The following is a 14,420-nucleotide window of genomic DNA, read 5'->3' as shown; positions in this document are numbered from 1 at the left end:
GTTCCATATTTTTGTGACGTCAAAGGAGTCGTTGGATAGGATTTTTGGATTAGAGGAAGGGGGACAAGAAAAATTACTGAAAAAATGGATAGTCCGAGACCGAGATTTGAACCTGGGACCTTTCGATTATGCATGATTGATTTTTTTTTTTACAGTTTTTTTCTTACAGAATTTTCACGTTCACATTTGTTCATTTTTTCAGCTTCGGTCCTCAGTCGTGAGTAGCCCCACGGTTAAACCAGCGCCAATAGGCTCTTCAATAGGTTATAGTGGCCGAAATTGTACGTTCGTGGCATTTCATTCTGAAGATGATCAGGCGTTAGCTTCGATAGACGTGCAAATTTTGGAGCGAAACTTGTGTCGATCAGTGCTTGGAGTGAATATACCTGAGAAGCAAGCGTGCTTTGATGATTCATCCGTGCCTTCAAGCATCACCGAGGTATGTATGAACATGATCTGAGGACCTATTAATATACAAATAAATTACTTCCCCTAATTAATTTCATTTTGCCGAGTACATTTTTTTTTTACTGCAGGACGACTATGGCGGTCCAATCCTTTGCGATGGAACTGTGATTGGAATTATGATCGACTATCATATGACTGGTAGAACACCACGTGTGCCACAACGCATGAGCAATTTCACTATGTTTGACCAATTACCTGATCCGGGCTCATTACTCTATCAAGCAGCAGTCAGGAGATAAAATCTTATTATATATTCTTATGATTACACCGAATTCAATCCCGTGAAATTTTTGGCGAATGCTATTTTAACTATCATAAAATGATCGATCTATCGCTGAGCTCTTCGCCATATTGTCGATATCGATTTTTGCGTTTGCTCATGTTTAGGTTACGCTAATATGACGAAGAGCTAGGGATGGATCGGCCATCTTATAGTATCTCGAACAACGTTTTGCCAAAGTTCCATGGTGTGCGATCAAGAAAAAATTTATTATTCTTAAAACACTACCGTGATAAGCACCCGAACTATTTTCCACCTCACGTTTGAAGTATTCAATGAAATCTCGGCACCAACATATGATATGTCTTTGTAACAGAAAAAATATAACCTATTATAACTTGATGGAAATTCAACTGAATCATAATAATCTTAAAATATTAACTTCATTTATTGAGATTAAAGTTCATGTCTACAATAACATGGCTTTCCTATATCGAATATTTAACTCTGTATTCATTGTACTTTTGATAACAAAATTAATCGGATAGGATTTATCCCTTGGTTGGACGCTTGCCCCCCTTTACTCTCCCTTTAACAGGAATCTGAGAAGTTGATCCACAAGCTTCACAGGAGCACGCCGTAGGTACGGATATTCTGACAGTTCCTGTACGTCCATCAGAACATTCCAACTGCACAACGATCTGCTTGAAGGCTTTCGGTTGACAACAGTGACAAAGACTCTGCTGATACCAGTTAGGACGACTGAATTTGACCTCAGTGTCGCAAGCACCCCGGCACTCAGTGTACTCAGCAATTTCTGCTTTATTCGTGCATAGCCCATAAGGTCCATATTCCTGTACCTTTCCAACTGTTAAACGAGACTCAAGAACCTCCGCCGCACATTCCACTTTACTCTCGATGGTTGGCTTACACCTCTTGCAGCATCCATCCGTGTAAATATTCTCTTCAGCACAATTCTGAATATCTGGACACGTTGGAGCACTGGAAACCATCATCAATTGATCATCTTTGACTTTGCACTCATAGGTCCAGCAGTTGTCTTCAGACTTCCAGATGCTATTCGGCTGGTGCAGAACTTCGTTGTCAATGCAATAAGCTTGTTTGCAGCTTCCGCAGCACTCACCGTCCACAGGAGTTCGATATTCCCAACCAAATGTACAGCTATCGTTGCATCTTTGATGACTCTCCTTGATCCTCAAACCATTTTCCGTCTCTTTGCATTCGAACTTCGCACAGATGTCTCGAGAACTCCAGAATGCCCCGGGTTCATGGAGAATGCCATTTTCAACGCAGTGAGTTTGTTTGCACGTCCCACAACATTCTCCAGTCTTTGGAGGCATGTACTTCCAACCAAGATCGCAAGTTTCGTTGCATCTCTGACGGAATTTCTCTAATTGAATCTGTTCGTTACTTGCGGCGCAAGTTAATGTGAGGCAAGCATCGTCAGGTGTCTTCACAGTCTCACCAAGATAATGAACAGTTCCATTTACTTTGCAGGCAGTTCTTGTGGGCTTTGGACAGCACACCTTTGGAATTCGTTGCCATAGAATTTCGTAATTCTCTTCCTCCGTCGGATTGATGTTCTCACAAAATGTTACTGATTCCTTCACTCTCAATTTACCGTTCTCCAAGATGCAGGTGTAATTCGTACAAAAATCAACAGACTGCCATTCTTCATTAATATTTTTAGATGTACCTTCGAAGATGCAAACAATAGGAACACAGGAACCGCAGCATTGTTTCCCAGGATCTGCAGGGGATCTATATTCATACCCCTCATCGCATTCCTTTTTGCATTCTCTCGTTGTTATTGTTTTCTGGATTCCCTTTGTTGTATTTTCACATTTCTCGAGGTGACAAGCATCATTCCCATCAGGCTGCCAAGTGCTTCCAATTTCGTAAACCATTTGACCAGCCTTACAAGCAATTCTTTGATACTGCGGACAACACTCACCTATTTCTAACAGCGCCAGAATATAATCGTCATGATCGGGATGTGTCTCGGGCTTGTCACATGATTTCGTTGTGCAATGAGACTGAGGAGTTCCGTGATTGAATTCACACGTACATTCACTGCATAAACCCTCAGTCCAAACCTCGCCGATCTTCTTGGGGATGATAGTCGTGTTCCCATCGTTCACCAGTTCTGTATCATTGTCAGATATCATCGAGTAAAGACAAAGATCATCCGGAGGAAGACATTCGTAAGTAGGACAGCATGCATCTGAATAGTTTTTACTCTTGACAGTGTAATATTCTGGACAATTTTCTGATGGGCATGTTTCTGGGCTACAGTAGCTTTCTTTCCTGGGACAACAACCAGAAGTATTGATAGACCAAATATACCCAGGTTGCAGTGTTTCAGCATCAGCCGTTGTTTCATTATCAATCAGGGGACAGTCCTCCGGAGGTAGGCACTCGCAAATGAACTTGGAACAACCATCAGGGCCCTTAGTTAGCTTCATAATCTGTCCATAAGCACATTCCAAGGTTTGGGGTTCTAGACAAGTCGGTGGAACAGTTGGAACAGGTGCACATCTGTATTTGTTACAACATTCATCTGCAGAGGTTTCCACTAAAATTGGTGTATAATTCTCTTCACAAATTGTTTCAATCGACGGACACTCTGTAGTCTTGCATTTGAGATTCTTCCCATCACAAGAACAAGTTGTGCATTTGTCTGGATGCCAAATATCTCCGTCTACGTGACCTTGATCGTCACAGGTGAAGCAATTTTTCGTGGCCATGCAGGTGCCATTGTGCCATACATGATCTTCAGGACAGAAACATCCTTCAGTCAGAGTGTATGAGCATGCCTGTTTCTCGATGGCACTGAGGGTATCACAAGTTTCGAAACAACTTGATTCACATGCTCGGTATACTAAATCTTCTTTGCATGTGAAAGGACAGATATTGGATGTCCTCCAGTCGGTGCAGAAGCCAGCCTCTCTGCAAGCTCCAGCATATCTTTCAAAATCCCCACAAGTCTCACCATTTTCACAAAGAGTATTGTGACAAGAATCCAGGTAAGGCATAGGATCAATGAGTTTATGACACTGACCAAATATTTCTCGATTCAATAATGTCATGCAGATGTCCTCTGGGGCTGGTGGTGGTAGGCACGGCTTTGGTGGTTGACTCAAGCATGTCGTCTCATCCAGGATTCGTACCGTTGGTAATCCTGTGGCTAACCAGCTCATTCCAAAGTCATCTACATTCTCTGTCATTTCTCCATTCTTCATTTTGAAATCATCGTCAGCATCTGCATTGCAATTTCCACACAAACCCTCAACGGCTTCACCAAATATGTGAGAAGGCAATCGAATATTGAACGCGAAATTGTGTTCGTAAATCGTAATTTCTAATTTTATGGAGAAGATGAGAATTTTTATATCTTTTTGTGAAACTCTTTCGATATTCATCCAAGAATTTTTCACTGGTAGTTTATCAATCGGTGTGCCATCCAGTGTGACCAGAGGTTCTTCATGGTTTTTATTTTGTTTAGCTTCCAGAAAATGGCCTTTGTAGATGACTGTCAATGTTTCAGTGCAGATTCCTCGTTCACAAGCCACATTCGTCATCAATATCTGATATGTATGTTGTTCAGGTTGCTGTTGTGAGCCAGTTTTAACACCCTCCACATTCGGATTAATGATGTCTTGGGACAAGATGTAGGTACAATTCCCAGCGAACGTAAAGTTCCTTCTATCGAAAGTCATGAAATTTGTATTCCCAAAGCCGTCGCACGCACAGTCACGACATTCCGTGGGTGCTATACACTCTTCACCATGTCTGACAAGTCCATCCGGACAGAAACATCCGGGGAAGCATACCTTCGGTATATAGGGACAAGGCTCGATCTCCTGAAGATTGTCACAGCTCTCTTCGCACTCATTCCTGAAACAATCTTTGTAGATAAGTGGAGCTGGGCAATGCATTGGGCAATTATAAATATCTCTCCAGCTGGATAAATCGATACTCTCTTCTGCTGCTTGGCAGTCAGTGGTGAAAGCAGTCAATGAGCGACATCTGCATTCTTCTGTTGTACTATTCGAGTTGATGCACATGCACGTGGACTCAACGCATTTGGCAATCAAGTTCTTTACGTTGAGAACATTTAGACATGATTGGAATGATTTATCGTGAATCGTACTGCAGATTTCTTTGGCTTGGGCGTACATTTCCTTGGAACAACCTTGAGTATCACATTCTGGAGTTCCATCCATCACCCAGCTGTCTCCAAAGACGTCAGTAGTCTTCGCTTGGATTCCATCAGGCGTCTGCTTATCATTTTTCATGTTCCCATCGAAGTATCCACAGAGGCCATCAATACGACCTTTCAATCTTGGATTGACTCCAATACATACCGAGTCTTCATTGAAAACCACAAAGAATCGGTACTTCTGCGATGAAAAATTGATCTTATTCCCCACTAAGAACACTCTGAATTTCCCTTTGATGTCCTGATAATGCTTTATCTGGTGAGAAGTGAAAGTGTATTCATTGATCTCCACTGATCTGTTCGGATAGAGTACAATGACATCATCATCTAGGACAATAGCTACAACTTTGGTGCACGGTTTCTTCGGTACATCGCAGTGATTCTCCAGAGTTATATACCATTTATTGAAGTACATATCTCTAGCTAGAATGTGATTGCAAATATCGTACTTGTACTCTAACTTATCGAATGTCGTGAACATCTTGCCATCAACATGACAAACAACATCAGGCTGACGAGGAGGCTGACATCTCCACCTCGGACATGGCTGAGGATTATACATACTCTGGGGTTCGAATACCATCCGATGATTTGGTGGACACTCCGGCTTGGGACAATCCTCACGAGTTTTTCCACCAGGATGTGTTGGAAACACCTTGGGCACACACGAGTACTCTTTACAGTCTTCAGCTTCCTGAATATTCAAATCATTTATCCTCGGTTGTTTAGCCACTCGGGGGTACGTCTTGACTCCTTTCACTGGAGCAAATCCTTTCAGTGGAGCAAATCCTCTCACTTGAAATTGTTTTCTCTTATTACCACCAAAAAATGGTGGCGGTGGTCTAGTGGGTCTGCCCTTTTTAGAAGACCCCTTCACCGGGACTAATGTAAATTTCGGTGGACATGTAGGAACTTCACATGTTGTTACAGCCGTTACGTTTTTCTCTGCAGTGGTATTCGTTGTGGTGACCGTTTTATTAGAAATCACTTCAAGCACATCTGGTCTTTGAGTGGTACATCCTGTTTCGTCGTCAGAGCAATCCTTCACTCCATTGCACCAGAGCGACTCATCGATACAGATATTGCTTGTCCTACAGAGTCTCTGGCCCTCTGGACAAGGTTTACAGATGCATCCACATAATTCGGTAACGTAAGTCTTCATCGTTGGATCCTCGCACGACTCGCAAGACTTCTTCCTGCACTCTGGAATTCCTCCCAAAGTGCATGTACATTTATCACATTCATCTGTCTCGTATATCGAACCCACTCTGTAAGGAATTCCTTTGATCATGCAGGGGCAGTATTTCTTCTCGACACAACTGACTCCATCCCAAAAGAACGGTTTTTCACATTTGCAGTCTCTAGAGTCTTCGAGAACTCCTCGACACACATTACAAGGATTTTCAACGATTTTTGGAAGAGATGTTGTTGGAATGGGGTACGGCACGTAGCATCCATGGACTTCTACCTTCATACCCACGTGATTGTGCCACTTGACAGGTTGAATCTTCAAGTACTGAGCGTTAATGGGATACTCAAAGTAATTCGTCTTGGACGTCACATCATCGAAATTACCCAAGAACACCTTCTCTTCGCCTTTATCATCAACAATTGGATTCCACTCCCGTGAATTCGTACCATAAGAGACTTTATATGCAGTTGTCCAGATATCATCAGCTCCTTTAGTCTCCACTCCAGTTAAATTTCGATTCTCACGGAAATTGAATTCGATGAATTGATGGGGATTGTCCAATTGTGGTCTCCAGATGCCAGGGGAGGACAAACTGAGACTTGGAATCAGGGAATCTAGATACGAAGACGCAGTGACTTGTTCTTCTATCATAATTCCATTGTCAAGTCCCATTGGATCATCGCACATCGGCTCGGGACTTGTTACTTCGTAGACTGGAGTCGCTGTGGGAATCATCGTTGTAGCTTCAGTCATGTCTTGACATCCCAAGACACCGACTCTCATTGATATTCCTCCCTCCCAAGATTGGGGATTAATTCGGATGAACTTGGCTTCAATAGGCTGACGGAACATTTGGGTGACTGGTACGAAAGCGTCAATCGGTCCTTTGAACTGATCTGAAAGGTATGAGAACGTACGACCATCCTTGGAGAACAGAACCTCATAACTCGTTACATATCGATCCTTATCAGGATTTCCTTGAACTGTAAGTCCATAGATTAGCTCTGTCTGTGTCAGTTTAATATCGAGGAATTGTTCATCGTCTTGAAGTGATGGTTCCCAATATTCATCAAGAGATAATGGTTTGATTGTCCCTTCAATCGATGACTTCGCTGGTAAATCATTCGTAGAATCGACAATGATATTTCCTAATAGATTTTTGTACTTTCCACTAGCGCAAGGCTCAGGAGGTGTTGCAGTATCTGGCACAATAGTCGTGGATTCTTCAATCAGAGGACGAGACGAACTCTGAGTTGGTGTCACCTGTGTTACAATTTCAGTAGCACAAATCGATGAATCACAGCTGTAGTAATTATTGACACACTGGCAGACTTCACATTGCGATTCCTGAACCACAACTCCTGGCTTGATGGAACTTCCATTGTGAGATCTGCAAGGACAATCTTGGGGTTCAACACAAGTCACAGCATCTCTCCAAACTTTATCTGAAGAACAGGTTTTTCCTTCTTCAACACATCCAGCAATGCACTCAGAGCCATTACCACAGAGTCTTTCATCAATTAAAAGATGATGGAACATGTCACATGTTTGGCGACAATCAATGGCACATACTTTGAATTCCTCTCCTGGTTTACAAGGATTGGGAGATTCTGTTGTAGTTATTGATCTGCATTCGGGACGGAATAACGCAACAGTCTGAGGCCAATCACACGTTTTTGATTGTGTATTGTAGTACATTGTTGATCCACACGTCTTCTTTACCAATTTATTACCATTTGGAGTCGGCATGCATTCGTAGAATACTGAGCAGTCTTGAAGTGAGAATGTAGTAGTGTCTAGCTTACACTCATCTCTAGGATCATTCGTTACTGGTTCGGAAGTCGTTGTTGTTGTTGATGACTCAGTAGTATCATCATCGCATCGACAAAGAATACTAATCTCGAAGTCCGGACAGATTTCATTCCTTTCAGCTGTGCAATAGAGTCCTCGTTCAAGACTGCACTCCACGTCGAGGCCAGTATCTTTAGGTGTTAGATGTTCATCAACGGTTCTACATCTGATATCGACCATAAAACTCCGCTCACAGCGTGACGAGTTTTTCAATGTAAATAGCTCAATCATTGATGGAAGTGGTTCAATATCCATTGATGTCTCAGATCCTTTAATTCGACCTTTTACCATATGTTTTATCGGACTTTTCTCAATCGGTACTCTTTTTGGAGAATGTCTATTCAACCAATTTGTCCATCCACTGACACATTTTCCAGGTTGGATCATAGGAATTGTGGTGGGTTCCACTGTAGTACAAGGTGCGCCATTACAAATTACTTTACCTCTACTGCAGAAGCAGGTCTGACAAGAGTCACTGCTGATGATATCACCCTCGTAATAAACACTGTTGTTTCTCTCCAGACAAATGGGTTTGCAGTCAGACCGAGGAACACAATCATGGAAACTGCTATTCCTCCAGACCTGTCCATCAGGGCACGACTTCATCAGACATCCTTCAATGCAGGTATCCGCGACACATAAACGAGATCCATCTCGAAGATGGGACAGGTGATCGCAGGTCTCCGTTTGACATGTGGAGATGCAAGGGGAGTAACTACTGCACTTCTCGTCACACTGCATGGGACAGAGTTCTTGAGATCTCCATTTCACTGGAACTCCCCTACGATTACATTCATGAGCATAAGCTGCGAGGGATGTGCAGAGACATTCACAATCGCCTCCGCCATTGCAACCACATGTATCGAAGATACAGCGTTCGATGTAGGGCTCGATATCGACTTCAGAGTGACAGGACTGAAATAAAGAGCTCTTGAGAACTCCGCATTTATCAATCGCCCAGGTTTTTCTCTCTGGATGCAGGGTACAGGTATCACTGATATCCTTTGGCTCCGGACAGTAGTTATCTTTCTTCCAAGAGTCTCCAAAGATCCTTGGAGAGGCTTCCGAGATTCCACCGGACGGAGTCTTGAAATCATCCTCACTGTTGTCGTTGTAGTCTCCACAAAGACCTCTAGTCTTCGTCTTCCACTTGGGCTCTAGCTTCACGTAGATTCGTGTTCCTTTATCCCATTGGAGAGTCAATCCTAAATCAGGTACGTTTAAGAATACAAATTGTCCAGCTTCTCTCGTTACGATTCTCTGGAAATTTCCACTGGGTAGAGCGTTTCCTCTGGTCAAAATAATCTTCTCCTGTTTATTTCCATTGCCAACCGTCAGTGTCACTGATTTTGAACAGGCAACGCCAGAAGTTCCACAGGGAACATTTTGTGTGGAAATCTCGAAACAATCGTCCCCACCTAAACTCGATTTCACAAGTACGTAATCACAAATTCCCTGGAAATCGTATGTTCTATCGTCAAATGTTTTGTAATGAGAGTCACCCCAGGCTGAACAAACTCCAGAACAAATTCTCTCGGAGCACTTCCAATTTCCTCTTTCACATCTACAAGTATTGCATTCCTCCTGCATCGTTGAATTATCTTTGTAGCTTCGACCTCCATGATAACACGGACAGTTTTCCATCATGACGCATTCATTGGTCACCGAATCAAGAACATATCCATCCTTGCAGATACATCCAGGAAGACAGATGGTAGGACTCTGATTCACAGGTTCGTGCATATTTCTACAAGTTCTAGGCTCCACAGGTTCACAAGTGGTTGCCACTTGATTCTTCGTCGCACTGCATACGTTGTTCAAGGTTATTGGAGGAAACTCTTCAATCTCTTCTTTAGTTGCGGATTTGCAGTTCCACAAACCTCCGAAGCAGGTGCACAGATCTTGACTCGTCCTTCCAGGTCGGATCTCCTTGTGGCCGGCTTTGAATTCCATTCCATTGAAGGTGCACGGACACTGGCCAATGGGAATGCACTCACCATATGCATTGATAGTTTGTCCCTCAGGACAATTGCACCCCTCAACGCATTCTTGACGACAGCCCTCGTTGAAGGAGATATCGCTGCAGGATCGTGTGCAGCTGTTGCCACATATCTGGTACTCCTGGTCTGGTGGACAGTGCAACTGGCATTCCTCAACTTCCATTCGCCAGAGAATCTTTACATCATTTGCTGCACACTCTTTTGCATAAGCTGCAAGTGTTGGACAGAGGCAATGAGTGATTGTGTCCTCGCAGGCGCACATGTCGTATTTGCAGTCCTTGTAAAAAGTGTCTGGATCCACGTGCCAGTGACAAGATGCAAATAGATCACTCCAAATCCTTGAGCAGTGCTTCTCAGCCGTTGCTAGACGCTCTGGATTCGCATCGCAGGGATGAGAGAAGTCCTTCTGAGGAATATCCTCACACTGTTCCGTTACCTTCCACTTATTCGCAAAGTCAACGACGGATTGCTCTACATCTCCAAAAGGAGTTAAGAAGTCGTTCCGCTGATTTCCAGTGAAGGTTCCGCAAAGACCCTTTGTCTTTCCTTGAAATTCTGGTGGGGCATTCACATAGACTCGGGATACACCGTCCCACCATATCTCCAGACCGTTCGCCAGTTCTGCAACTACAAAGATGCTGCTGGCCATCCTGATCTTTACACCAGAAGTGGAAATAGGAAGTTTGGGTACATCTTTGTCATCGATGGTAATTCTGCGATTCTGTTGAAGAGAGATTACCGCAGTGGATAGACGAATGGTGACGGATTTGGTACACGATGGAAGCTCGGACGAATTTTCTCGAGAGAAGCCCATGGCCTGTAACAAGTAGGAAATTGTTCTCATATCGCTTATCATGTAGTTATCTTTGCTAATTAATTAACAATATACTCTCAAATGCTGACACTTTAAATTATAGAGATTACCTCAGATATTGCTCCGGAGCAGGCAACATTCTCCGTTTCAATGCTGTAATTGTCACCCTTTACCAAGTAATAACCGCACTTTCCCATGAAATCATAATGTTTTCCATCAAAGGTCACATAATGAGGATCTCCTACTGCAGCGCATCTTGCCTCGCATGCTACTTGAGTACAGGTCCATTTACCAGCGACACAGGTGCAGGTATTGCACTGTTTGGGGATGACTGCCCCAGGTTGGAAGACTTTACCTCGTAATCTGCAAGGACACTCCTCCACAGAAATGCAGTTGCCCTCGTGAAGAACAGTCCCTTCAGGACAGAAGCATCCTTCCTCGCATTCAAGTTCATCGACATTCCCTTTTGAGGCAGCATCGTCATTGCAAGACGACTGATACTGAGGTCCACATGATTTATAGATCTTGCCGTCACCACAACGCATTGGACAAATCTCTTCCTTCCTCCAAACAACTGACTTGATAATTCCATCGTGATAGCATTGCCTAACATATACACTCATCGTGTCACAGGCGCAGCTGCTTCTATCAGCATTTTTGCAGCCGCAAAAATCCCAGAGACAAGTCGCCTTCAACGATCCCAAGTCAACGATCTTAGAGCAGTCTTGGAATTTCGTATCTGAAAATAATTTCTCACAGAATATCTCAGCCTCTCCTCGGAGAATCAAATCATTCCCACAAGAATGCTCATTATGCTCATAATCATCACACATCTCTCCAATATTGTCGGCCTTCCAATCAGCGGTGAATGCAGCAACTGTCATGTGATGATTTCTATCTCGACCAGTTCTATCATCTCGGGCATCTCCATTCATTCTTCCACATAGTCCAGCAGTTCTATCCCACAATGATTCAGATGCTTTGACTTGGACGAATAATCCACCGTCCCATTTTATGCTAGCACCTACAGAATCTAAAGAGATTATGACAAAGTGGGCGGACATTTGAACTCTTATTCCTGTCAATTGTGCCGGGATTGGCAAGAGTTTCTTGACAGTTCTGAACATTGGGTTTCCGAATTCGTTCAGAGTTATCATGAATTCCTTGCCTTCGAGAAAGATTTTGATAATTTTGTGACAAGCTCCTCCATTATGACATCCTAAACTGTTTTGAATAATTACAGTGACAATTCCATCCTGACTGTCTTGAAGGAGGATGTAAGGGCAGTTACTCGAGAAGCTGTAGATTGCACCGTCGAAGGTTTTGTAGTGACTCCCACCCCAGGTGAAACATGTTTTTGCTTCTGGTCTCTTCACATCCACTTCGGAGGAAGAATTCGCGAATGGTTGATAGATGTCTGGGACTGTATCCTCAGGATCCTGATGGACTTCATAATGCCCACCTTTGACAGCTCCACTTTTAACTTCACCTTTAATTTTTCCTTGTCCAAGTTTCTTGAAACCACTTATCACGTCTTCTCCCCACATCATCCTAGACTGTGATCTCTCCAGTCGCCAGAAGTGATTAGTAGTTTTTACGTAAGAGTTCTTTGAAGATCCTATTGTAATAATCTCACTTCCAGGTTTGGTTTGGCACTGAGGAACGGGTTGTGGCTCAAATACCCCAGTATCGTATTTGCAGATGTACTCAGCAGCTGGTGGAGATGAGAATTCAATACCTTCTGGACAATTGAGGGTACATGAGTAGGAGTATGTGTCTCCGTGACACTGGTATCCACCGTTGAACCCCAGTTTTCCAATGTTGCAGTGATCGACGTGAAACTGGCAGCTCTCACCCCGGAAGTCTTGGGGGCATTGACAGGTGTTCAGGGCTAAGCAGATACCACCGTTTTTACAAGGGGGAGAGCATACGGGAATACAATCCGGAATTGAGGGCCAGTCGGATCTAGATGGCACCCAGTTTCCTTCTCGGCAGTTTATGTTTGAGACTGATGAACCATCTGGGAAGGTGAAACCATCCATGCAAGATACCGTACATGTTCTGAAAAAAATTGTTCGTGAATTTTTTTTTTCTCGACTTGAATTATATTTCTCCTTAATTACAAATTAATATTAAAAATAAACAGCCCAGGAGATGAATGTCGACTCACTGTTCGTTGCATCGTCGTCTAGAATTTTGGACAGCCGGTGGAAGATTCAAACAGGGTCTAGTCTCAAATTGGCATTGAGGTCCCGAGAAATTCTCCGGACACTCGCATTGATTAGGACCGATGCAAATGCCATTGTTTAAACATGCGGGAAGACAAAATGCTAAACAAAAAACCAAAACCTTGTGTAACTTAACAAAATCGATGATTTCAATGTTGCATTTAATAATCCATTTTTACACATCAATATTGCTGTGATTATTCTTATTATTCTTATTGTTATTAGTGTTGTTGTTTAATTAAAACTTACGTTGACAATCAGGAACAATAGACCCGTCCGTGTCCGGTATTTTCCACTTGCCATCCTGACACGTAATGAGCAACGTCTCAGCTCCATTTGGAAATTGATGATAATTATTACAGGTCGCAAAACACTTCCTAATTCCATAAATCAAGAAATATAATTAAACAAAATGTCTCTTGAATGTTATCCTCATGATTTATTTATATTCACCCCGTCTGCAAAGGAATAGTTCAATTCATCATCTTTACTTATCACTCTGCATTCAGGAAAAATTATTAAAAAATTATCATTCGTATTATTGGATTTAAATAAATTACGCTGATCTAGAGCAGCTGATCTGTCCATTGGTTGGTCGATTCGGCAGTTCTCTGCAAAGTTCTGGTTCGTCATTCCCAGGAGATGATTCCATAAAGCTCGTCCCTATTTGTTCTTGGCTGCGGAAGTGGCTGCAGTCATCAATAAATTAATTTAAAAAAACCATATGCAATTAATTAATTATTACTTTCATTATCTACAAATGTAAACAAAAATTAATGATGAACATAATTTGAAACAAAAATTATTCAGATTATAATGAATAATAAATATTCATAACATCAAATATTCATTAATTATTAAGAATTGTTTTTTCTGTTTCGATATAAATATACAATCCGTAGTAATTTTATGTTATCTATAATTACCTTTCAAAGTGAGTGAATTCACTCTTTGTTTTTCTAATGAATTCATCCTGACTGGAAACTCCGATTACCAAGAAAATATTGAAAAACAACAAGCAAGCACAAAACATGATGGCTTTCAGAATTAATGTAGACACACACCGGTCGAAGTCATTTCGATAAAAAAAAAATCTCATGTGAGCTCCAGCATCTCATTTCCACTTATAAATATACTTTTGAAAGGAAGCGGATAGCAGATTGGCGTCTGATAAAATTAATTAATTCATTAAATAGGTCACACAAATTTCGCGTATTCTTGGGGAATTTCGTTGATAAGCTCGTGGGTTTTCCATTATTAAGTCACAAGGGGAATTTTATAATAATTGATTATAGAGGAATTATTATTTCTGCAACTGGATTGAGCTTGATAACAATATATATCTCAACCATTAGTTTAAAACAATATCAATGTCAAACTATTCCTGGATCCAACAAATTGAAT

The 14,420-nt window shown here is 42.2% G+C and overlaps 2 protein-coding genes across 2 annotated transcripts in view; one reads left to right on the top strand and one right to left on the bottom strand.

The window, feature by feature from the left end:
* LOC105266625 (mast cell protease 8-like) overlaps positions 1–1,166 on the top strand; it is a 4,448-nt gene extending 3,282 nt beyond the window's left edge. Inside the window, exons 3-4 of the mRNA XM_011304944.1 lie at positions 203–439; positions 537–1,166. Coding sequence (XP_011303246.1) covers positions 203–439; positions 537–707 — 408 coding nt within the window. The 3' untranslated portion in view covers positions 708–1,166. The remainder of the gene's footprint in view (positions 1–202; positions 440–536) is intronic.
* Positions 1,118–14,101, bottom strand: Hml (Hemolectin). Its single transcript, XM_011304945.1, has 6 exons — positions 13,943–14,101; positions 13,577–13,705; positions 13,266–13,393; positions 12,959–13,118; positions 10,899–12,849; positions 1,118–10,791 (listed from the first exon to the last, which is right to left on the bottom strand). The coding sequence occupies exons 1-6, from the start codon at positions 14,047–14,049 to the stop codon at positions 1,240–1,242; spliced, it is 12,027 nt and encodes a 4,008-aa protein (XP_011303247.1). The 5' UTR covers positions 14,050–14,101; the 3' UTR covers positions 1,118–1,239.
* Positions 14,102–14,420: the final 319 nt, after the last annotated feature.

Source organism: Fopius arisanus, unplaced genomic scaffold (assembly GCF_000806365.1).
Source record: "Fopius arisanus strain USDA-PBARC FA_bdor unplaced genomic scaffold, ASM80636v1 scaffold00040, whole genome shotgun sequence".
Classification (NCBI taxonomy): domain Eukaryota; kingdom Metazoa; phylum Arthropoda; class Insecta; order Hymenoptera; family Braconidae; genus Fopius; species Fopius arisanus.
Note: the sequence above shows the minus strand (reverse complement) of the source record. Positions and strands in the feature narration are given on the sequence as shown.